This window comes from Elephas maximus, chromosome 2 (assembly GCF_024166365.1).
Source record: "Elephas maximus indicus isolate mEleMax1 chromosome 2, mEleMax1 primary haplotype, whole genome shotgun sequence".
Taxonomy (NCBI): Eukaryota; Metazoa; Chordata; class Mammalia; order Proboscidea; family Elephantidae; genus Elephas; species Elephas maximus.
In genome coordinates, this window is record NC_064820.1 from 814,975 (window position 1) to 838,353 (window position 23,379).

At 46.0% G+C, this 23,379-nt stretch overlaps 2 protein-coding genes across 5 annotated transcripts in view; both read right to left on the reverse strand.

Moving 5' to 3' along the window:
• Positions 1-329: 329 nt before the first annotated feature.
• LOC126062402 (uncharacterized) lies at positions 330-19,173 on the reverse strand. The gene is made up of 4 exons (XM_049859930.1): positions 18,771-19,173; positions 18,096-18,254; positions 9,674-9,717; positions 330-5,067 (listed from the first exon to the last, which is right to left on the reverse strand). Exons 1-4 carry the CDS (start codon positions 18,777-18,779, stop codon positions 4,494-4,496), a joined length of 786 nt encoding a protein of 261 aa, XP_049715887.1. The 5' UTR covers positions 18,780-19,173; the 3' UTR covers positions 330-4,493.
• Positions 19,174-20,352: 1,179 nt separating this feature from the next.
• BRD9 (bromodomain containing 9) overlaps positions 20,353-23,379 on the reverse strand; it is a 39,003-nt gene continuing 35,976 nt past the window's right edge. For all 4 annotated transcript variants that reach the window (XM_049859851.1, XM_049859841.1, XM_049859833.1 and 1 more), the window contains 2 exons: positions 22,905-23,072; positions 20,353-21,234 (listed from right to left, as the gene is read on the reverse strand). In XM_049859851.1, coding sequence (XP_049715808.1) covers positions 21,134-21,234; positions 22,905-23,072 — 269 coding nt within the window. In that variant the 3' untranslated portion in view covers positions 20,353-21,133. The remainder of the gene's footprint in view (positions 21,235-22,904; positions 23,073-23,379) is intronic.

Consider the following 23,379-nt stretch of genomic DNA (forward strand, 5'->3'; position numbering starts at 1 on the left):
GGAGTTAGTGGGCCTTCCTCCATGGACACAGGACAAGCAGCCTTTATGGGGACAGCCCTGCCCCTCTGCTCCTGTCTGCATGCTAAGACCTCCACCCATCAGTGGCCCCTTCTTGTCAGATGCTTTCACACCTCTCCCAAGAGGGGCAGTCCCTCAGGCTCCACGTCCCCTCCACCCCTCTGACTGCCCCTCCCAGCTTGGGAAAGTGTGGGCATACCGAGTTCAGAGAGTGCCTGAGGTGTCTTGTCACGTAGCATTTTGGAGGACAAGGACCCAGCAGCCACCACACATGGGGACACTGCTGCCCTGCGCCCCTGGGACACCCCTGCACGAGCTCTTGTCCTTGTGTCACTCCACCCCAGCAGAGCATTAAACCAAGCTTGGGGCCCTTCTGCATGTAGGGTTCCGTGTGACTGCATAGGTAGGGTCCCGTGAAGCCAGCTGTGATCCTGGTTCCCTTTCAGGAGATGCTGATTCGCTCATGGACACACAACCTGTGCGTGCCAACGCCATACCTGCTTTTATCACTGCTCAGGACTTACCTACGGGCTTATCCTTGCAATCACAGAACTAGGCAGAAAGTCTTCTAAAAGCCATATAAACTTCTCATGGTTAAAGATGACTCCCCAATCTTTAATAAGATCTTCAGCAGTGGATCTGACGTTGACTTTGCTCATAAGAATATCCTGAGAGGGTTCCCAAGGCTTCCAGTCCATCAGCTAGGGGGCAGAAGACACAGCACTTCCCCTGGGCTTCGGGATCCCTCCACCTGTCCCCACCTCCCTGCCTCTGACCATGCCTACTCATGGTGCCAAACCTGGTGGTGTGTTGGAGAGGGATTTACCCGTGGTGACCGGAGGATTCGGGTCATCATCGCCACCTGAGTCAGGCCCACCGTGGCTGTGTGTGCCCCTGTGAGGCAGCCGCATCCTGGCTTCTCCTTTTTTCCTGACGGTGCACAAATCTGTGGGTGTACAGTGAGTTCAGATGTTTCCTGCAGCTTCCTTCCCCCCGTTTTTGCTTAATGCCCATTGTAGGCTCTAGATCGTCTTCACAGGCCGTGGAGACACATGCGGGACAATCCTACAAGCTGGAAGGATTCCTTGTGCTGGAAAGGTGTTGCAGGGCACAGAACGTGAGGTGCATATGTGGCCGGTGTGGGTTTCTGCCTGGTCCCTTCCAGAGGACACAGAGGTGCAAGTCATAAAGGTTGCCACAAAGCAGGAACAATTTAACACCACTGAAATCAAGACGTTTTTACAAGTTTCTTATATGAGTGTTTGTCAGATGATAATTCACTCCTAAGATTTAACTGGCACGTGAGAAGTGAGTTCTGGGCAGAAGGTAAGCCACGTCATATCAACAAGGCCACTTCATCCTGTGGAAAAGGGACCACCGACAGAGGTGCCACAAGCCTCCCAGGAAGCGCATGCCTGGGTTTTGGGGTGTATTTTTCTCCTGTCATAGTGGAAGCTTCCTTTTCCACAGGGAAGATCTTTCCCAAGCTAATTTAAACTAGTGTTTTGTGCTGTCTTCTTAGCACATAGAGCATACGTACTAGTTAGCGCCTGATTCCTGATCTAGTTAAGATACCAAGTGTCACGCAGTCAACCCCTCTGCCTCCATTTCTGGACAGCTCCCACACTCATGCTTGGCGACCCTCTTCCTTCCTGCTGCTCTGAGGGGGTCTTGCTGCTGGAGTTGACAGCCTGTGATGCCCTCGGTAATGGCGTTCCTCCACCTCCCACGACGACATCAGGAGTCTGGGTGTTTGGGGGTCTGTCAGTCCTGCCCCGTAACTGCATTCCTGATTTGCAAATACAGATGGGGTAAGGCAGCAACATCTAGTACCCATCAGATCATCACAGAACAGACTTCTGCTTTCAGGTAGGATAGAGTCTTGGGGGCCCGACTTACCCTGTGTTACGGACTGAATAGTGTCCCCCAAAACATGTGTTGTACATCTTAACCCCTGTACTTGTGGTTATAATTCCTTCTGGGAATACAGTTTTCTTTGTTATGTTAATGAGGCAGTACTACTACCGGGTGTGTTTTAAGCCAATCACTTTTGCGATATAAAAGAGCAGATTAGGCCCAGAAGCAGCAAGCACAGATGATGGAAGATACGTAACACATGAAGATCGACAAAGAACCGAGGAACAAAAGCTGAAAAGAGACAGGGACCCTCCCCAGAGCTGACAGAGAGAGCCTCCCCCTAGAGCCAGCACCCTGAATTTGGGCTTCTAACCTCCTATGAGAAAATAAATTTGTTTGTTAAAGGCGCCCACTTGTGATGTTTCTGTTACAGCAGACAAAATACATGAAACGATGGTTTGCAAGACATTGGCCAAGAGGTAATGAAGGACAGTGATCCCTGAGAGTGGAAAACAAATGAGGTGGCCCCTGTGATCAACCAGTTCCCTGCTGGGGGAGCTCCTGAGCCTGGTGCAGGGTGGAAAATGCCAGGCAGAGCCCAGCAGGCCCCCTTGACTGGGGAGACTACACTGAGAGACTGGGAGACCAAAATGGTGAAGTTCACAAGGCAGAGTATTAGGAGGAAGCTGCAAAGAGAACCCAGAAGTCTGCAGACAGCCCCCTCAAGTACTTAGCTGGATACTGATCAGCTCATGCATGTGAGAAAACTCGTTGAGGCCAAGAAGAACCATCTGGAAGGATTAGAGGGAACAGTGCCTGGAGCTCACACAAGGCCGGGAATAGGGCCTGTTCCTACCCGCCAGACTAGAGAACACCAAAACTCATGGGGCACTGGGCTGAGTGCACAGAGGGGTCTTCCCAGTAGTGGCGAAAAATGAATCCAAGTTCTGTTTGACTCTTTTATACATCTTGCTGATCTTTTTTTTTTTTTTAAATAAACTGACATCATATCATGGAAACATCCATGTATTTGTTTTTTTATCATTCTTTAGATGAAAGTTCACAGAATAAACTAGTTTCTCATTATCATTTTTTTTATTCACACATATTGTTTCATGACATTGGTTAACAACCCCACGACATGTCAATGCTCTGTTTTCGACCTTGGGTTCCCTGTTACCAGCTTTCTTATCCCCTCCTGCCTTCCAGTCCTTGCCCCTGGGCTGGTGCGCCCCTTTAGTCTCATTCTGTTTTATGGGCCTCTCTAATCTTTGGCTGAAGGGTGAACCTCAGGAGTGACCTCATTACTGAGTTGAAAGGGTGTCCAGGGGCCATACGTCTCAGGGTTTCTCTAGTCTTTGTCAGGCCAGCAAATCTAGTCTTTGTTTTTGAGTTAGAATTTTGTTCTACATTTTTATCCATCTCTGTCCAGGACCTTCTATTGTGATCCCTGTCAGAGCAGTCAGTGATGGTAGCCAGGCATCATCTGGTTGTACTGGACTCAGTCTGGTGGAGGCCATGGTATATGTGGTCCATAAGTCCTTTGGACTAACCTTTCCCTTGTATCTTTAGCTTTCGTCATTCTTCCTTGGTCCTGAAGGGGCGAGAACTGATCATTTTTTAAATCTTCTTGTTGCTTAATTTCTATTCCATCACCTATCTTTAAATATTTCATGCATGTTATTTAATATTCTGTATTTGATGGACAATGAATGCTGGACAATGAATAGGGAAGACCGAAGAATTTGGTGTTGGAGTTGGCCCTTGACTTGTGTGTTGGAGAAGAATGTTGAATTTACCACGGACTGCCAAAAGAATGAACAAATCTGTCCTGGAAGAAGAACAGCCAGAACGTTCCTTGGAAGCAAGGATGGCGAGACTATGTCTCGCATACTTTGAGCATATTATCAGGAGGGATCAGTCCCTGGAGAAAGACATCATGCTTGGTGAAGTATGGTGTCATCGATAAAGAGGAAGACCCTCAACAAGATGGATTGCCACAGTGGCTGCAACAACGGGCTCAAGCATAACGATTGTGAGGATGGCTAAGGACCAGGCAGTGTTTCATTCTCTTGTCCATAGGGTTGCCATGGGTAGGAACCAGTTCGATGGCACCTAACAACAACATTTGATGATTGCAAAGCTGAAGCTTCTGAGGGTCTAAACATCCATCTAGGAAGCCCTGGGGGCGTAGTGGTTAAGTTACGGCTGCTAACCAAAAGGTCTAGAGTTTGAATCCACCAGACACCCCTTGGAAACTCTATCAGGCAGTTCTATTCTGTCCTACATGGCCGCTATGAGTCGGAGTAAACCTGACGGCAGCGGGTTTGGGTTTTTAACCCATTTAATCTGGGTTCTGCTGTCACTCCTGGTGGTTTGTTTTCTTGGTGATCTCTGAATGTGAGCTTATTTTGGTTGATCTTAGCTATGAAAAACTTAAGTTCTTGACTTAGATCACTTTATTTCAGTTTATTTCTGCCAGGGCCAGGCTCTACTAACCTGAAACCATTCCATCCCCCTTCCAGAGTCCTGGGTTAATCTTGGAATTGTACACTCAGCTTTCCCTCCTTGCTTTTGGCTCAAGGCCTGGTTTCAGAGGAGTCCCGTTTCTCGAGTTCTCACTGTCTCTCACTTCCCTTCCTCTCCCCATCCCCTGGAGGATTCCCTCGCCTGTAGGAACCCAGAACACAACAAAGGTGCATGTTTGTGTCCGAGCTCCGTGCTTTAGGGCGGGAGGTACACTGGGCTGCCGGAGTCCTTTCCTCACAACTGGCTTCCTTAGTCCGCTCCACGTGCACGCCTGTGATGCCCCACACCACACCCACACATCTGGCTTCGTGCCCAAGTGGCAGTGCCCGCCATGGCCCCACACCACACCCACATAGTCTGGCTTGGTGCCCACACAGCAGTGCCTGCCATGGCCCCACACTGTACCCACACATCCAGCTCAGTGCTCGGGTGGCAGCGTTCAACACCTCTTCTTGGCCCCCAGCTCCTGAACCCACTCTCTGGGGAATCTTCTGGCAGGGCCTGACTCCCCCTGGAAGCTGAGGCTCGCCTTCCTTGAAGGTGGGGTCTGTAGTGACCGGGTCTTTGTCATTACTAGGTGGACTCTGAGGGGCCTGTGCTGGAGGCCTGGGCAGCAGACACACCAGCCCACAGTCTAGTTCCAGGTCGTGCGGGCAGCAATTCCTGCAGCAGGATCAAGTGAGAAAACTAGTTCAGGCCAGGAAGAACCATCTGGAAGGATTAAAGGGACACAAGCCCACCTCTTACTCCTTGTGATCACAGGAGACACTGCATCAGCAATCCTGACGGCCCACTCGGAGTCTTCTCAGAGTTTGCCGTGCACTAGCCAACCCAGGCCCTGTATGCTCTCTGCCTCTTTAACCCTCCCATTTCATGGAGAGGAAACTGAGGCCACAGCTGGAAGGCAGTTCTTCTCACCAGCTGGTGTGTGACAATGACTATGGGCACAGCTCAGGGAGACCAGTGCAGTCCACAGGCCCTGTGGAGCTGAGAGATTGAGGCCTGGGCAGGACCAGGCAGGGGTGGGGGCAACATGGAGAGGATGGGCCTGCAAAGATCGAGAGATCGAGGTCCCAGGGAGCTGGGAAGGTATGGGGGCCACTGGGGCACAGGCACCGCGATCACCTGGACAGGGGCTGGGTCCCACGGGCTCCAGTGTCCCAGCATCCTGAAGCCCGTGTCCCCATTAGCAAGGGGGAACCTAAGGCGACACCCCAGGCCTGTGCTGCCACCCAGAGAAAGCCAGGAGCTTTCCATGCAGGTTCACCTGTCTTGTAGGTGAGAGGTTCCATTTACCAAGTCAAGTTTATTGTCATTAAAATAAACTTTTATTCTTTCCTGTAAAACTCCCAAGGAATTCTGAAGACTTTTCTTAGGAATGACTTAAACTCATAATGTTATATCACCCAGGAACAAAAATAAAGCACAGGGTCCATCTGCACCTGCTTCCTGCACAGAACATACAGGTGTGCTCAGAAAACCGCTGCTGTCCATATTTATAACACAAAAACGAAACCTTTGTTTTTTCAAGTGTTTTACAAAATAAATTTTATACTTTACCAGCCTTGGAGATGAGCACAAAGTTCACCAAAAAACAAAACCAAATTCATTGCCGTTGAGTTGATTCTAACTCATAGCAAACCTACAGGACAGAGTAGGACTGCCCCATAGAGATTCTAAGGAGCGCCTGGTGGATTTGAACTGCCAACCTTTAGTTAGCAGCCATAGCTCTTAGCCACTATGTCACTGGGATTTCCCCACACAAAGTTTACCAGTTTAGGCTTTTTTTAATTATTATTTTTACTGTGCTTTAAGTGAAAATTTACAAATCAAGTCAATCTTTCATACAAAAATTAATACATACCTTGCTATATACTCCTAATTGCTCTCCCCTGAATGGGACAGTACACTCCTTCCCTCCACTCTCTCTTTTTCTGTCCATTCCGCCAGCTTCTGACCCCCTCCACCCTCCCATCTCCCCTCCAGACAGGAGCTGCCCACAGTCTCACGTGTCTACTTGATCCTAGAAACTCATTCTTCACCAGTATCATTTTCTATCCCATTGTCCAGTCCAATCCCTGTCTGAAGAGTTGGCTTTGGGAATGGTTCCTGTCTTGGGCTAACAGAAGGTCTGGAGACCATGACCTCCAGTGTCCTTCTAGTCTCAGTCAGACCATTAAGTCTGGGCTTTTTATGAGAATTTGAGGTCTGCATCCCACTGCTCTCCTGCTCCCTCAGGGGTTCTCTGTTGTGTTCCCTGTCAGGGCAGTCATAGGTTGTAGCCGAGTACCATCTAGTTCTTCTGGTCTCAGGCTGATGTAGTCTCTGGTTTATGTGGCCCTTTCTGTTTCCTGGGCTCATAATTACCTTGTCTCTTTTGTGTTCTTTATGCTCCTTTGCTCCAGGTGGGTTGAGACCCATTGATGCATCTTAGATGGTCGCTTGCTAGCGTTTAAGACCTCAGACCTCACTCTCCAAAGTGGGATGCAGAATGTTTTCTTAATAGATCTTATTACGCCAATCGACTTAGATGTCCCCTGAAACCATGGTCCCCAAACCCCCACCCCTGCTACACTGGCCTTCGAAGCATTCAGTTTATTCAGGCAGTTTACATTTTTTACCCATGGCTATGCCAGCCCCTGCTCTGTGCATAGAACATTCTAGAGCAACAAGAAAAATTCTAACCCTGAGAGAAAACATAAAATAAAAAAGTAAAATTAAATAAAGTAGAAAATTATGTTAATAAGTAAAACCAACTAAAAAATTTATTAATAGAATAAATAAAATAAAAAATTAAAATTAAATAAAATATATTAAAATAAAAATAATGTAAAATAAAAAACTAACATGAATGTTGTTGTTGTTGTTGGGTGCCATCGAGTTGGTTCCGACTCACAGCGACCCTACAACAGAAACAAACACTGCCTGGTCCTGTGTCATCCTCACAATCATTGTCATGCTCGAGTCCACTCTTGCAGCCACTGTGTCAATCCATCTCATTGAGGGTCTTACTCTTTTTTGCTGACCCTCTACTTTACCAACCATGATGTCCTTCTCCAGGGACTGATTCCTCCATGAATAAAATAGTTAAATACAATAAAATGGAATAAATAACATAGAGTAGATAAAACAGAATTAGTAAAACAAAGTGGAAAATAAGATACATTAATTTAAATTAAGTGTTAGATAAATATAATTAAAAAAAACCAAACCCAGTGCCATTGAGTCGATTCCGACTCATAGCGACCCTATAGGACAGAGTAGAGCTGCCCCATAGAGTTTCCAAGGAGCGCCTAGCGGATTCGAACTGCCGTCCCTTTGGTTAGCTGCCATAGCACTTAAACCACTATGCCACCATAATAAGATACAATAAATAAAATAATATATAACCTTAAATAGGTAAATAAATAATACAAGTTGTCCTCGACTTATGACACATTCGAGTACGATGAATCACACTTACAACCCTCGGTGTATCTGGAACATCACATCCCCCTGGGATAAGGTGATCGAAAATGGATGCAGGGGATACGGAAAAAATCGCTGAGCTATGTGAACACACTCCAAGCATTTGATCAGGATAATATGATAGAAGAGATGGATGGGAAAATAGTCCATATGGCAAGAATGCTGAATTTAGAACTTTCTATAGGGAAACTACGTGGACAATGAATAAAGAAGATCGAAGAAGAATTGATGCCTTTGAACTGTAGTGTTGAAGAATATTGATTGAATATACCATGGACTGCCAAAAGAACGAACAAATCTGTCTTAGAAGAAGTACAAGCAGAATGCTCCTTAGAAGCAAGGATGGCGAGACTGTATCTTACATACTTTGGACATGTTGTCAGGAGGGATCAGTCCCTGGAGAAGGACATCATGCTTGGCACAATACAGGGTCAGCAGAAAAGAGGAAGACCCTCAATGAGGTGGATTGACACAGTGGCTGCAACAATGAGCTCAAGCATAACAACGATTGTAAGGATGGCGCAGGACCGGGCAGTGTTTCGTTCTTTTGTGCATAGGGTCACTATGAGTCAGAACCGACTCGACGGCACCTAACAACAATAACAATGTGGAAACTCTGGTGGCGTAGTGGTTAAGTGCTACAGTGCTTAACCAAAGGGTTTGCAGTTCAAATCCACCAGGTGCTCCTTGGAAACTCTATGGGGCACCTCTACTCTGTTCTATAGGGTTGCTATGAGTTGGAATCAACTGGACAGCAATGGGTTTGGTTTTGGTTTATTGCCAACGTGGAACAGCTCATCGATCAGGAAGAATGGACAGTCAGGACTTAATGAAGAGGAAAGAAATACTGAAGAAGAAAGAAATAATGAGGAAGGAGAGAAGCTGTCAAGAAATTTTACAGTGAAAGGATTAGCTGGAGTTTTTTCTGAACTAAATCAGGGGGTTCAGTTGCTTGAAAACATGGACCCAAAGGCTGATTGCTTTGCTCAAGTCAACAGGTAGATTTGGGAAGCAGTGAGATGAATTAAAAAAGAAAACAGCTGTTATTGGTTGAACTGTGTCCAGTATTGTGTGGTTGTCCTCCATGTTGCAATGTATTGTAAATCCTAACCTCTATATGTTACTGAGGCAGAATTAGGATTAGGGTGGGGTGTATCTTGGGCCTTACAAGAGGGTCTGACTCAAGTCACCTTGCCCTTACTCAAGTCACACCTTTACTCGAGTCACACATTTATCTTACAAGTGAGAAAAGAAGAGAGAAGCAAGCAGAGGCGGGTGAAGAGAGACGCCAAACCACATGAAGACGGCCCAGGGCAGAAGTTCAAAAGAGACAAGGACCTTCCTCCAGAGCCAACAGAGAGAGAAAGCCTTCCCCCAGAGCCAGCACCCAGAATTCAGACTTCTAGCTTCCTAAATTGTGAGAAAATAAATTTCCATTTGTTAAGGCCACTCACCTGTGGTATTTGTTATAGCAGGACTAGATAACTAAGACAAAGACCATACAGACAACTCTCACTAATCTGCTGACCAGAATCGCCACCCCTACGCCCAGACACAATCCAAACCTCCACAAGTAGAGCTGTTACAACTGCAAAGTGCCAATGTCGTCCAACCCTTCTTCACTGTCGAGTAAGTTTTTATGATCTGTGAATTTTTTTATATATGTATTAAAATATACCTTTTTTAAGATTATATGTAATGTTTCCAACCACCAAAGACAAATGAAGATCAGATTTATAAAGATACTGACAATAAAAGGCAATAATAATGAAAACTAAAAAAAATGAGGTATTCCACTTACATCAGAGTCATTGGAATGAAACCCCATCGTAAATCTGGGGCTACCTGTAAATACATAAAATAAAATTGGAATAAAATAAGAGAATTTAATAAATAAAATAGGCTAAATAAATAATCTATGTAAAATACAAAACCAAACCCGTTGCTGTTGAGTCCTTATAGTGACCCTACAGGACACAGTAGAACTGCCCCGTTGGGTTTCCGAGGAGCAACTGGTGGAATGGAACTGCTGACCTTTTGGTTGGCAGTGGAGCTCTTAATCACTGAGCCACCAAAATACATGTATATGTAAAATATATTTAATAAAATTGAAAAATAGTATAAATACAATAAAAACAGATTAAATATATTAAATAAATTAAAGTAAAATAGAGATGCCCTGGTAGCACAGTGGTTAAGCATTAGCCTGCTAACTGAAAGGTTGGCAGTTCAAACCCACCAGTTTCTCAGAAAGAGAAAGGTGTGGCAGTCAGCTACCACAGAACTTTACAGTTTGGGATCCTTTAGGGCAGTCCTACCCTGTCCTGTAGCATCACTACGAGTTGGAATTGATAAAGGAGGGATAAAGTGAAACAAAATAAAAGTAAAATAAAGTGAATAGAACACATAAAATAAATACTATTGTTGTTGGGTGCCATCGAGTTGGTTCCAACTCACAGTGACCCTATAAAAACAGAAAATAACACTGCCTGATTCTGTGCCATCCTCAAGCATGGTGGACAGGTTTCAGGGGAGCTTCCAGGCTAAGGCAGACCAGGAAGAAGGACCTGGCGGTCTACTTCTGAACAGAATTAGCCAGTGAAAACTTTATGAACAGCACCAGACACTGTCTAATACAGTGCCAGAAGATGAGCCTCTCAGGTTGGAAGGCACTCAAAAGACAACTGGAGAAGAGCTGCCTCCTCAAAGTAGAGTTGGCCTTAATGACATGGATGGAGTCAACCTTTTCAGGACCTCCACTTGCTGATGTGGCACAACTCAAAATGAGAAGAAACAGCTGTAAACATTAATAATCAGAACATGGAATGTATGAAGTATGAATCCAGGAAAATTGGAAATTGTAAAAAATGAAATAGAACACATAAAGATCAATATCCTGGGCATTAGTGAACTGAAAGGGACTGGTATTGGTGACTGTGAATCAGACGATCATATAGTCTACCACGCTTGGAACGACAACTTGAAGAGGAATGGTGTTGGACTGATTGTCCAAAAGTACATTTCAAGATCTATCCTGAAGCACAACGCTGTCCGTGATAGGATAACATCCGTATGCCTACAATGAAGACCAGTTGATAGGACTATTATTCAAATTTACGCACCAACCAGTAAGGCCAAAGATGAAGAAATCAAAGATTTTTACCAGCTTCTGCAGTCTGATATTGATTGAACATGCAATCAGGGTGCACTGATAATTACTGGTGATTGGGATGTGAAAACTGGAAACAAAGAAGGATCAGAAGCTGTAAAACATGGCCTTGGTAATAGAAACTATGCCAGAGATTGATGATTAAATTTTGCAGGACCAACAACTTCACTGCAGGTACCATTTTCACCAACATAAACGGCAACTATACACGTGGACCTCGCCAGATGGAACAAGCAGGAATCAAATCGACAACATCGGTGGAGACGATGGAAAAGCTCAATACCATCAGTCAGAACAAGGCCACAGGCCAACTGCGGATCAATCATCAATTCCATACAAGTTCAAGTTGAAACTGAAGAAAATCAGAACGAGCCCATGAAAGCCAAAGTACGAGCTTGAGTATATCCCATTTGAATTTACAGACTATCTCAAGAACAGACTTGACGTGTTGAACACCAACGACTGAAGACGAGGCGAGCTGTGGAAGGACATCATACATGAAGAAAGCAAGAGGTCATTAAAAAGACACGAGAGAAAGAAAAGACCTAACTGGATGTCAGAAGAGACTCTGAAACTTTCTCTTGAACGTTGAGTAGCTAAAGCAACAGGAAAAAATGATGAAGCCAAAGAGCTGAACAGAAGATTTCAAAGGGCAGCTTGAGAAGACAAAGTATTACGATGACATGTGCAAAGACCTGGAGATAGAAAGCCAAAAGGGAAGAACACGCTCAGCATTTCTCAAGCTGAAAGAACTGAAGAAAAATGTCAAGCCTAGAGTTAAAATACTGAAGGATTCTGTGCAGAAAATATTAAACGACGCAGGAAGCATCAAAAGAAGATGGAAGGAATACACAGAGTCACTATACCAAAAAGAATTGGTTGACATTAAACCATTTCAGGAGGTAACATATGATGAGGAACCAATCGTACCGAAGGAAGAAGTCCAAGCTGGGCTGAAGGCACTGGCGAAAAACAAGGCTCTGAGAATTGACGGAAATATCAATTGAGATGTTTCAACAAACAGATGCAGCACTGGAGGTGCTCACTCATCTATGCCAAGAAACTTGGAAGACAGCTACCTGGCCAACCAACTGGAAGAGATCCATATTTATGCCTTTTCCCAAGAAAGGTGATCCAACCAAATGCAGAAATTATCAAACAATATCATACATAGCTTATAGGCAGTTGTTCGAAGAGAACAAGGGGATACTACATGGTTTGAAGTCAGGAAAGGTGTGTGTCGGGTGTATCCTTTCACCATACCTATTCAAGCTGTATGTTCAGCAAATAATCAGAGAAGCTGGACTATATGAAGAAGAACAGGGCATCGGGATTGGAGGAACACTCATTAACAGCCTGCAATATGCAGATGACACAACCTTGCTTGCTGAAAGCGTAGAGGACTTGACACACTTACTGATGAAGATCAAAGCTACAGCTTCTTCAGTATGGATTACACCTCAACATAAAGGAAACAAAAATCCTCACAACTGGACAAATAAGCAACATCATGATAAATGGAGAAAAGATTGAGGTTGTTAAGAATTTCATTGTACTTGGATCCATAATCAACATCCATGGAAGCAGCCGTCAAGAAATCAAAAGATGCATTGCATTGGGTAAACTGGCTGCAAAAGACCTCTTTATAGTGTTGAACAGCAAAGATGTCACCTTGAGGACTAAGGTGTGCCTGACCCAAATGTATAAGGTAATAACAATGAAATAAATTAAATAAGTAAAATATCTTAAATAAAAATAAATTAAATTAAATTTAAAAATAAAAATAGAATAAGTAAAATAAATTTAAATGCAATTAATTACATAATATAGCAAAGACTATATAGACCAGGCAATGCTTCATTCTGTACTACACAGGGTTGCTATGAGCAGGAATTGACTGGATGGCCCCCAACAATAGACTATATGAAATATACTCAATAAAAATAAAAATTTAAAACAATGTAACTATAAAAATTGAATAAGTGAAATAAAAAGAATAAATGAAGCAATATAAATAAAAATATTGAAAATAAAATACACAATAAAATTAAATGAAATAAAACAGAATTAAGCAAAATAAGATAAAATAATATATAATAAAGTATTTGTAACACATATGATAAAGAGCTAACTTAATGTTGTTGTTACATGCTATCAAATCAGTAACAACTCATAGTGACCCTAATACAACAGAATGATACACTGCCCAGTCCTGTGCCATCCTCACAATTGTTGCTATGGTTGAGCCCATTGTAGTAGCCACTGTGCCAATCCATCTAGGGTCTTCTTTTTCACTGACCCTCTATGTTACCAAGCACGATGTCCTTCTCCAGGCACTGGTCCCTCCTGATAACATGTCCAAAGTACATGAGACAAAGTCTCGCCATCCCCACTTCTAAGGAACACTCTGGTCGTACTTCTTTCAAGACAGATTTGTAAGCATTCATGGCAGTCCATTATGTTCAATATTCTTTACCAACACCATAATTCAAATGAATTAGTTCTTCTTTGGTTTTCTTGTTCACTGTCCAGCTTTCACATCCATATGCTGTTAGGTGCCGTTCAGTTGGTTCCAACTCGTGGTGTCCCCATGTACAACAGAACAAAACACTGCCTGGTCCTATGCCATCCTCACAATTGTTGCTATGGTTGAGCCCACTGTTGCAGCCACTGTGTCAATCCATCTTGCTGAGGGCCTTTCTCTTTTTCACTGACCCTCTACTTTACCAAGCATGATGTCCTTTTCCAGGGACTGGTCCCTCCTGATAACATATCCGAAGTATGTGAGACAAAGTCTTAACTTTCTCCCTTCTAAGGAGCATTCTGGCTGTACTTCTTCCAAGACTGGTTTGCTTGCTCTTTTGGCAGTCCATGGTATATTCAATATACTTCACTAACACCGTAATTCAAAGGCATCACTTCTTTAGTCTTCCTTATTCATTGTCCAGTTTTCGCATGCACACATTGTTGCTGTCAAGTCCGTTCTGACTCATCCCACCACCCACTGCCGTCGAGCTGATTCCGACTCATAGCGACCCTATAGGACAGAGTAGAACTGCCCCAAAGAGTTTCCAAGGAGTGCCTGGTGGATTTGAACTGCTGACCTCTTGGTTAGCAGCTGTAGCACTTAACCACTATGCCACCAGGGTTTCCTATAGCGACCCTATAGACAATAGAAGGAAACACTGCTCGGTCCTGCACCATCCTCACAATCCTTGTCATGCTTGAGCCCATTGTTGCAGCCACTGTGTCAATCATCTTGTTGAGGGTCTTCCTCTTTTTTGCTGACACTCTACCAAGCATGATGCTGTTCTCCAGGGACCGATCCCTCCAGACAACATGTCCGAAGTATGTGAGATATAGTCTCACCATCCTTACTTCCAAGGAGCATTCTGGTCGTACTTCTTCCAAGAAAGATTTGTTCGTTCTTTTGGCAGCCCGTGGTATATTCAACATTCTTCTCCAACACCACAATTCAAAGGCACCAATTCTTCTTCCGTCTCCCTTATTCACTGTCCTGCTTTCACATGCATATGAGGTGATCTAAAACACCATGGCTTGAGTCAGGTGCACCTTAGTCCTCAAAGTGACATCCTTGCTTGTCGACACTTTAAAGAGGTCTTTTGCAGCAGATTTGCATCATATGAAGCCAGTGAAAATACCTTGTCTTCGGACAAGTGTACCTCAGTCCTGAAAGTGACATCTTTGTTTTTCAACACTTTAAAGAGATCTTTTGCAGGAGGATGCCCAATGCAATACGTGGTTTGATTTCTTGACTGCTGCTTCCGTGGGCATTGATTGTGGATCCAAGTTAAATGAAATCTTTGAGAACTTCAATCTTTTCTCCGTTTATCAAAATGTGGTTTATTGGTCCAACTGTAAGGATTTTTGTTTTCTTTGTTAAGTGCTACGGCTGCCAACCAAAGGGTTGGCAGTTCGAATCCACCAGGTGCTCCTTGGAAACTCTATGGGGCAGTTCTACTCTGTCGTATAGGGTCGCTATGAGTTGGAATTGACTCGACGGCACTGGGTTTGATTTTTGGTTTTTTACGTTGAATTGTAATCCATACTGAAGGCTGTGGCGTTTGACCTTCATCAGCAAGTGCTTCAAGTCCTCTTCACTTTCAGCAAGGAAGATTGTGTCATTAGCATTTCAAAGGTTGTTTATGAGCCTTCCTCCAATCCTGATGCAGCATTCTTCTCGGATTATTTGCTCAGCATATAGATTGAATAAGGATGGTGAAAGGATACAACCCTGATACATATCTTTCTTGATTTTAAAGTGCACAGTAACCCCTTGTTCTGTTCAAACTACTGCCTCTTTATCTATGCACAGGTTCTGGAATTCTCATTCTTTGCAAAGTTACCCATAATTTGTTATGATCCACATAGTTAAATGCCTTTGTATATGACTATACAGAGATGTCTTTCTGGCATTCTCTGCTTTCACGCAGATCCATTTGACATCAGCAATATGTATCTCTTGTTCCATGTTTTCTTCCAAATCCAGCTTCAATTTCTGGCAGTTCCATCAATATACTGCTATAATCATTTTTTAATTATGTCCAGCAAAATTTTACTTGCATATGGTATTACTGATATTGTTCAATAATTTCCACATTCTGCTGGACCACCTTTCTTTGGAATGGGCACAAATACAGACCTCTTCCAGTCGGTTTGCCAGGTACCTGTCTTCCAAATTTCTTGGTGTAGACTAGTGAGCGCTTCCAGCATTGTAGCCTTTTGTTGAAACATCTCAATTGGTATTCCATCAGTTACTGAAGCCTTGGTTTTTGTCAATGCCTTCAGTGTAGACTGGACTTCTTCCTTCAATACCATCGGTTCTTGATCATATGCTACCTACTGAAATGGCTGAAGGTCTACAAATTGTTTTTGGTACACTGACTTATTCTTTCCATCTTCTTTTGATGCTTTCTGTGTCATTCAATGTTTTGCCCATAGAATCCTTCAATATTTCAACTGGAGGCTTGAATTTTTTCTTCAGTTCTTTCAGCTTGAGAAATGCTGAGCATGTTCTTCCTTTTTGGTTTTCTAATACCAGGTCTTTGCACATTTTATTGCAATTCTTTATCTTCTCAAGCCTCCCTTTGAAATCTTCTGTTCAGCTCTTCTACATCATCATTTCTTCCATTTGCTTTAGCTACGTGACGTTCGAGAGCAACCTTCACAGTCTCTGGTGACATCCTTTCAGTCTTTTCTTTCTTTCCTGTCTTTTTAATGATTTTTTGGTTTTTTCATGTATGATGTCCTTGATGTCGTCTCACAATGTGGTCTCTTCCAGTTGGCCCCTGGCCTTGTTCTGATTGATGATACCGAACTTCTCCTTTGTCTCTTTCCATAGACGTAATCGATTTGATTCCCATGTATTCCATCTGGCAAGGTCCACATGTGTCGTCGCCATTTATGTTGTTGAAGAAGAGTATTTGCAATGAATAGGTTGTTGATCTTGCGAAATTCCATCATGTGATCTCTGGCATCGTTTCTATCATCAAGCCATATTTTCCAACTATCAATCTTTGTTTCCATCTTTTCCATTTCAATCACCAGCAATTATGAATGCATCTTGATTGCATGTTTATCAGACTGTAGAAGTTGGTAAAAATCTTTAATTTCCTCATTTTGGCATTAGTGGTTGATATGTAAATTTGAATATTAATTGTATTAATTGGTCTTTTTTGTAGGCGTATGGATATTATCCTATCACTGACAGTATTATACTTCAGGGTAGATCCTGAGACGTCCTTTTTGACAATGAATGTGATGCCATTCCTCTTCAGTCTGTCATTTCCGGCCTAGTAAACCATGACTGTCTCATTCAAAATGGTGCATTTCAGCTTCCTAATACCTAGGATATCTACAAACTTTCCATTTCATTTTTGACAACTTCCAATTTTCTTAGATTCACACTTCTTACATTCCATGTTCCAGTTATTAATGGATGTTTGCAGCTGTTTCTTCTCATTTTGAGTTGTGACACATCAGCAAATGTAAAATAAGACTGAGGTCAAGCACCTCTGCCTATGTTTACTAACATTTTGTATTTTTTCCTATTGATATGTATCTCTTTGATTTATTAGCATTATTGAGTAAATTTTCCTACCATGTTTCAAGTATTTCATATTTTATTTTTTAAAACCTAATTCTGTTTTATTACATTTTTTGTAATCTATTTTATTCTATAATAAAATACTTAAAAATTGAGATTAGATAAATAAAATATCATGAAATATTTTTAACATATGATAGACAATTTACTCAATAATGCTAATAAATCAATGAGATACATGTCCACAGGGAAGAACACAAAATGCCAACAAACAGACACGAGTGATTTACCTCAGTCTTCTTCTTTTTTTTTTTTTTTAATTGCTGTCACGTGGACTCCAGCTCATGGTGAGCCCATGTGTGTCAGGGCAGAACTGTGCTCCACAGGGTTTTCAGAGGGTGATCTTTCAGAAGCAGACCACCACGTCTTTATTCTGAGGACCCTCTGAGTGGGATAGAAGCTGAGCTTGTTCACTTTGCACCACCCAGGGACCCCTCAGTCATAGTAAACAAACACAAATTAAAGCAGTAAAAGGCAGGTTACATGTGTCAGGCTGGAGAAGATGAAGAGGGTAACTGATATTATGGATAAAATTCATATAAAATAGACTACTAAAATTAATCAAACAGAATAAAATAAATTAATAAAAACAATGAAGGAACATTATAATTTAATAAAGTAAAACAGAATGAAATAGAAACTAAAACAGTAATATAAAAATAAAGGGAATTATGAAAATTTTAAATAAAGAAAATAAGCTAAATTAAGTTATAACAATAAAATTGAAAAATACGTAAATTCAAATAGAATCAATAAAATATAAGTTAAATAAAATAAAAATATATAACTGAACAAAATAGAAAAAATTTAATGAAATAAAAAATAAAAGACATTAAAAGAAAATATTCATAATACATTATACATTAAAAGAAAATAGATTAAAATGAAAATAAATAAAGCATTTATTTTTGGCATCCTGTTGAATACCTGTTGCTGTTGAGTGGATTCTGACTCATAGCAACCCTGAGTTGGCATCCTGGGAGATGCAATTCCATGTGTCAGGTGCCTCCGGGTGGTTTTTCTCTGGGGCTGCAGTCCATATAGCAAGGTGGCCCCTGAGTTCCACTTCTTTTCTCTCTGAAAACTCTGAGGAAAACACCCCCCACCAGACATGCACCCCCATGCCACTCCTTGGACTGCCCCATGTGGCCCCAGGCAGCTGGTCACTGGGAGGGCACCCCACACTGAGGACCAGGCCCCCAAGGGTCAGCTACTGCAGAGGGCACAGCCCGTAGGGCTGTGGCTCAGGTTCCCCATCTGCATACTGGGGTCATTCCTGCCTGTCCTCGGGAGTCCCAGGGGGTGAGTGGGGAGGTGTGGGACGAGAGATAGGAAGGGTGTATGGCTGGACCCCAGCCCCTGGACCCTGGCTCCCACGCAGGCCAGGTGAGACCCTCCCTGTGCCATGCCAGTCCCGTCTTCAGAAGCGAGATTTAGCTTCGGGTTGTCATGCAAACCTGATGCAGGCACGGGGGGCACTGTGGCCACACCTGCAGACCTCCCCCCATGCCCTGCCCCCACCCCGTGCTTCCTCTTCCCCACCCCAGCTGCAGGCACCCTGCTGGTGAAGTAAGAGAGACACAAGCATATGATCCCACTTACTTGAAACATCTACAACAAGCAAATGCATAGAGACCAAAGTTTATCAGTGAAGACAGGCTGGAGGGGGGTGACCGCTGGTGGGCACAGGTTCCTGCGGGGTGTGGAGGAGAAAGTTCTGAAGCTGCTCTGGTGGGTGCCCACTGTGAACGCCACACTTCAAAGTGGCTGAACGGGAGACCCTACCACGTGAGCTTGATGGCCAGAGACTAGCAGACGCAGAGGCCTGGGTGCAGGGCTGGGGGAGCTTATGAGCCGCTGTGTCTCCTTCACCATAAAAACCCTTTCCTGGAGCAGTGCTGCAGGCCCCTCCCTCACAGCACTTGGAGGGCCATCCTGGCGCCACCCCAGGTCCATTTGCACACCCATCCCGAGATCAGCCCCTGTACTCCTGTCCCAAGTTCATCCCAGCACCCCATCCCCCTCTCCAGGTCAGTCCCTGCATCCCATCCTCTTCAAGGTCCATCTGCACACCATCCTCCATGAGGTCAGTCCCTGCACCCCACCCTTCCTAAGGTCCATCTGCACCCCGTCCTCCCCAAGGTCACTCCCCATGCCCCAACACCCCCCCGGGTCAGACCCCACACCTTAACTCCCCCAAGGTCAGCCCCCACACCCTGACCCCCCCAGGTCAGTCCCCACACCCTGACCCCCCCAGGTCAGTCCCCACACCCTGACCCCCCCAGGTCAGTCCCCACACCCTGACCCCCCCAGGTCAGTCCCCACACCCCCCCCAGGTCAGTCCTCACATCCTAACTCCCCACCCTAGGTCAGTTCCTACACCCTAACCCCCCCCAGGTCATTCCCCACACCCTAACCCCCCCAAGGTTAGTCCCCACACCTTAACCCCCACCCAGGTCGGTCCCCACACCCTAAACCCCTCCCCCAAGGTCAGTCCCCACACCCTAACCCCCCCATCAGTCCCCACACCCTGACCCCCCCCGGTCAGTCCCCACACCCTAACCCCCCAGGTCAGTCCCCACAACTTAACCCCCCCATCAGCCCCCACATCCTAACACCCCTCCATCAGTCCCCACACCCTAACCCCCCTAAGTCACTCCCCACACCTTAATTGCCCCCCGAGGTCAGCCTCCACACCCTAACCCCCCAGGTCAGTCCCCACAACTTAACCCCCCCATCAGTCCCCACATCCTAACCCCCCTCCATCAGTCCCCACACCCTAATCCCCCCAGGTCAGTCCCCACACCCCAACCCCCCCCCAGGTCGGTCCCCACACCTTAACTACCCCCCCAGGTCAGTTCCCTCACCCCATCCTCCCCCAGGTTAGTCCCCACACTCCAACCTCCCCACCAAGGTCAGTCCCTGCTCCCTCGCCCTCCTGAAGACAGTGAGATTCTCACTCTCACGGTGGGGTCTTAGAGCCCTGAAGAGAAGGTCTGCACAGATACAAGGTGAACCCTGTGCAGAAACGGTTGGCGAGGGTGATATCCCCACAGGCTGTGAGTGGGGCCCGGGGCTGGGACAAGATGCCTAAGAGAGGGGCACGTGAACTGAGACAGATGCCCCCGCTGACGTCACTCAGAACTGGATGTCTACCCCCTGCAGTCAAGCAGGAGCGGCCACAATCTGTTCATCTCTTTATTACGGTCTTCATTTACAGTGATTTGTAAATATACAGTTGTCCAGCCAGAAGACCCCGAGAGGAGTGCTGTGAGCACGGAATGTCTTTCCACAGGTGAACAGTGTATACCTCTCTCACGCTCAGACACTGAGGAGGAGCCAGCGAGCTGCAGACCCCGATGGGCAGGCGGGCTCTGTGGCCTGGCCCTGGATGCTGGGAGCACCTGTGTGGGCGTCACCCTTGCCTGCCTCAAGAACACAGGATGGGTGGGCTCCCACCCTCACCCGCCTTGGGAATGCAGAACTGGGGGAGTCCCACCCTCACCTGTCCCAGAAATACAGATCTGGGGGGCTCTCACCTTCACTCGCCCAGGCAACACAGGCCCGGTGGATGGATGGACTCCCACCCTCACCTACGTAAGGAATTGTGGGGCAGGCAGGCCGGGGCTGGCCAAAGCTTCCTGGCTTCCACAGGAAGGGCTCAGCACCCCAAGGCTGAGGGTTCAGTGCCCCGTGGAGGCTCAGGAAAGGACAGAGGGACACCCACCCTGCCGGGACAGACCACAGTGCCGCAGAACCTGGTCTCACGCACATTTATGCCACGGCACTCCTCAGGACTCCTGCCTATGTACACACAATGCTACACCTCGCGGCCGGGATGCCATCTTGGGGGTCTTTTCATCCTGGCTGTGTCCCCCTAGAAGGGACAAACAAGTCTGTGTCCTACAGGGATCAACCGTGCAGATGACACTCGCTTGCAGAGATGGCCACAGGCCAGGTGGAAGCTAGCTGCTGGTGGAGGTGGCTGGCTCCGGGGATTGCAGGAACTCGTAGGGGTCGTGGGCCACGTCTGGCTGCTCCCCGACGCTGAGGTGAGACGGGCTGCCTGCAGTCATGGGAGAGATGGCGTCACACACATGAAGGACTTGCCCGGGGACTTGGCCATCACGGCTCCTTGCCCAAGGTGTGGCCTCTGTACCCAGGTCCTGGGGGGTGGGGGGCAGAGGCCATTCTGCAGGCAGGGGAGCCAGGCAGACATGCAGCTGCTTCTGCAGGGAAGACTGCCACCCAGGGGTCTCCTGACAACCCCGCCCGCAAACAGCCTAAGTCACAGGGAAGCTGCACTGGAGGACTTGCACCTCCTCTCGCTTTAATAAGTCTCTGTGGCCAATTACTGTTTTCTTGAAAAAATGTCAAGATTCACCATGCTGAAAGAACGACTAGATGCTCACATCTGAGAACTAGAATAGCAGCAAGGGAAGCAAAGTAATCAAGCAAACGCACGGAGCTATGCAGCAGAAAAGCCGCGTGGCCAGGAGGCTGGCATGGGGCCCAGAGACCCTGTGAGCACCAGGAACATGGGGGACACTGCATTCACAGCACAACTTCTATGACTAGGGCCAGAGACGTCAGAAGAACTGTGGACAGATCCGGGTGGACAGACATTCCTACACCCACACTGATGGTGGAGGAACCTTCTAAAACCCAGAAGACCATGATCTATGGCCACAGCCTAAAATTAGTAACAACAAAATTCCACCCAACAATGCCCCCTCAAGGTAGCCCGCCCTGGTGGGGAGGATAGCTGGAAGCCAGTGCAGCCTGAACAAGCAGACAACTAAAGCTGGGGCCAGACCCACACCACACACACCACGTTCACACCATACACACATCACTCTTCTTCAAACCATGCCCCGCATGTCCACACCATGCATATACCATGCCACGTTCACATCACACACACACCACATGCAATGTTCACACCACTCCCCACATTCACACCAAGCATATACCATGCACCACGTTCACACCACTCCCCACGTTCACATCACATGCACACCACACACCGTGTTCATACCTGGTGCCACATTCACACCACTCCCCATGTTCACACCATGCGCACATCACACATTCACACTATGTACTACATTCACAGCACTCCCTGCGTTCACACCACACACACCATGCACCATGTTCATACCACTCCCACTATTAATACCATGCACATACCACACCACGTTCACACCATGCACACGCTGCATACCACATTCACACCACCCTCACATTCACACCATGCACACATCACTCTGCATTCACACCACACTCCATGTTCACACCATGCACCATGTTCACACCTCTCTGTGTTCACACCATGCACCATGTTCATGCCACTCCCCACATTCACACCACGCACACACCATGTCCCACGTTCATACCACTTCCCACATTATGACTCTGTGTTCACACCATGCACCATGTTCACACCACTCTCCACGTTCACACCATGCACCATGTTCACATCACGAACACACCATTCCCCATGTTAACACCAGGTGCACACCACATACCACATTCATACCACTTCCCATGTTCACACCATGCACACACCACCACATTCATACCACATATACCATGCACAAGTCCAGCCTTTGGAATCTCAGCCTTCGAAACACCAGCATTTTACCCTATTCCCAAATGCCAACTACTGCTACCTAAGGTGGGTTCTGCATGAAAAGAGTCTGGAGAACTGACACAGTCACAGGGCCTGGAGCTTACCCAGGTGATGCGGGTCCCTCTCAGAGGTGTTGGACAGGGAGCTGAGGTTGGATGAGGGTCGGGAGCCACCACGCTCCGTCTGTGCCTCGTGCAGGTCCTGCAGCAGCTTTGTTGTCTCATCCAGACCCAGGTGGCCCTCATCGTGGTCCAGCTCCTTCTTGACCTTCCCTGTGCAGATATACAACACCATCGCAATGGGATGGAAAGGCCACAATATGGAGGCCAAGCTGGAGAGGACACAAGGCCCGGCATGGGTGCTCCAGAACGCCAGTGCCTCCTTCTCTGTGTTACATTTTCTCTCTCACATGTGAGCACTCCCAGAATGAGATCAACCCAGACGTCAGAAGGGTGAGCCACACAGTCTCAGGAGTAAGTGAGAGACGGTGGGCACGGATGCAGGGTGGGGCACACTGAGCCTTAGCCCCTGTCCAGATACTACCGAGCATGGGGCCATCATGGAGGAAGCTGTAGACAG

What these genes read in the sequence shown, in the direction of transcription:
- LOC126062402 (XM_049859930.1), bottom strand. An exon ending in AATCCACTCAACAGCAACAG is followed by an intron (nt 9,718 to 18,095) that starts GTATTCAACAGG and finishes ATGTATTTACAG; the next exon opens with GTAGCCCCAGATTTACGATG. An exon ending in TTCATTCCAATGACTCTGAT is followed by an intron (nt 5,068 to 9,673) that starts GTAAGTGGAATA and finishes ATCCTGCTGCAG; the next exon opens with GAATTGCTGCCCGCACGACC.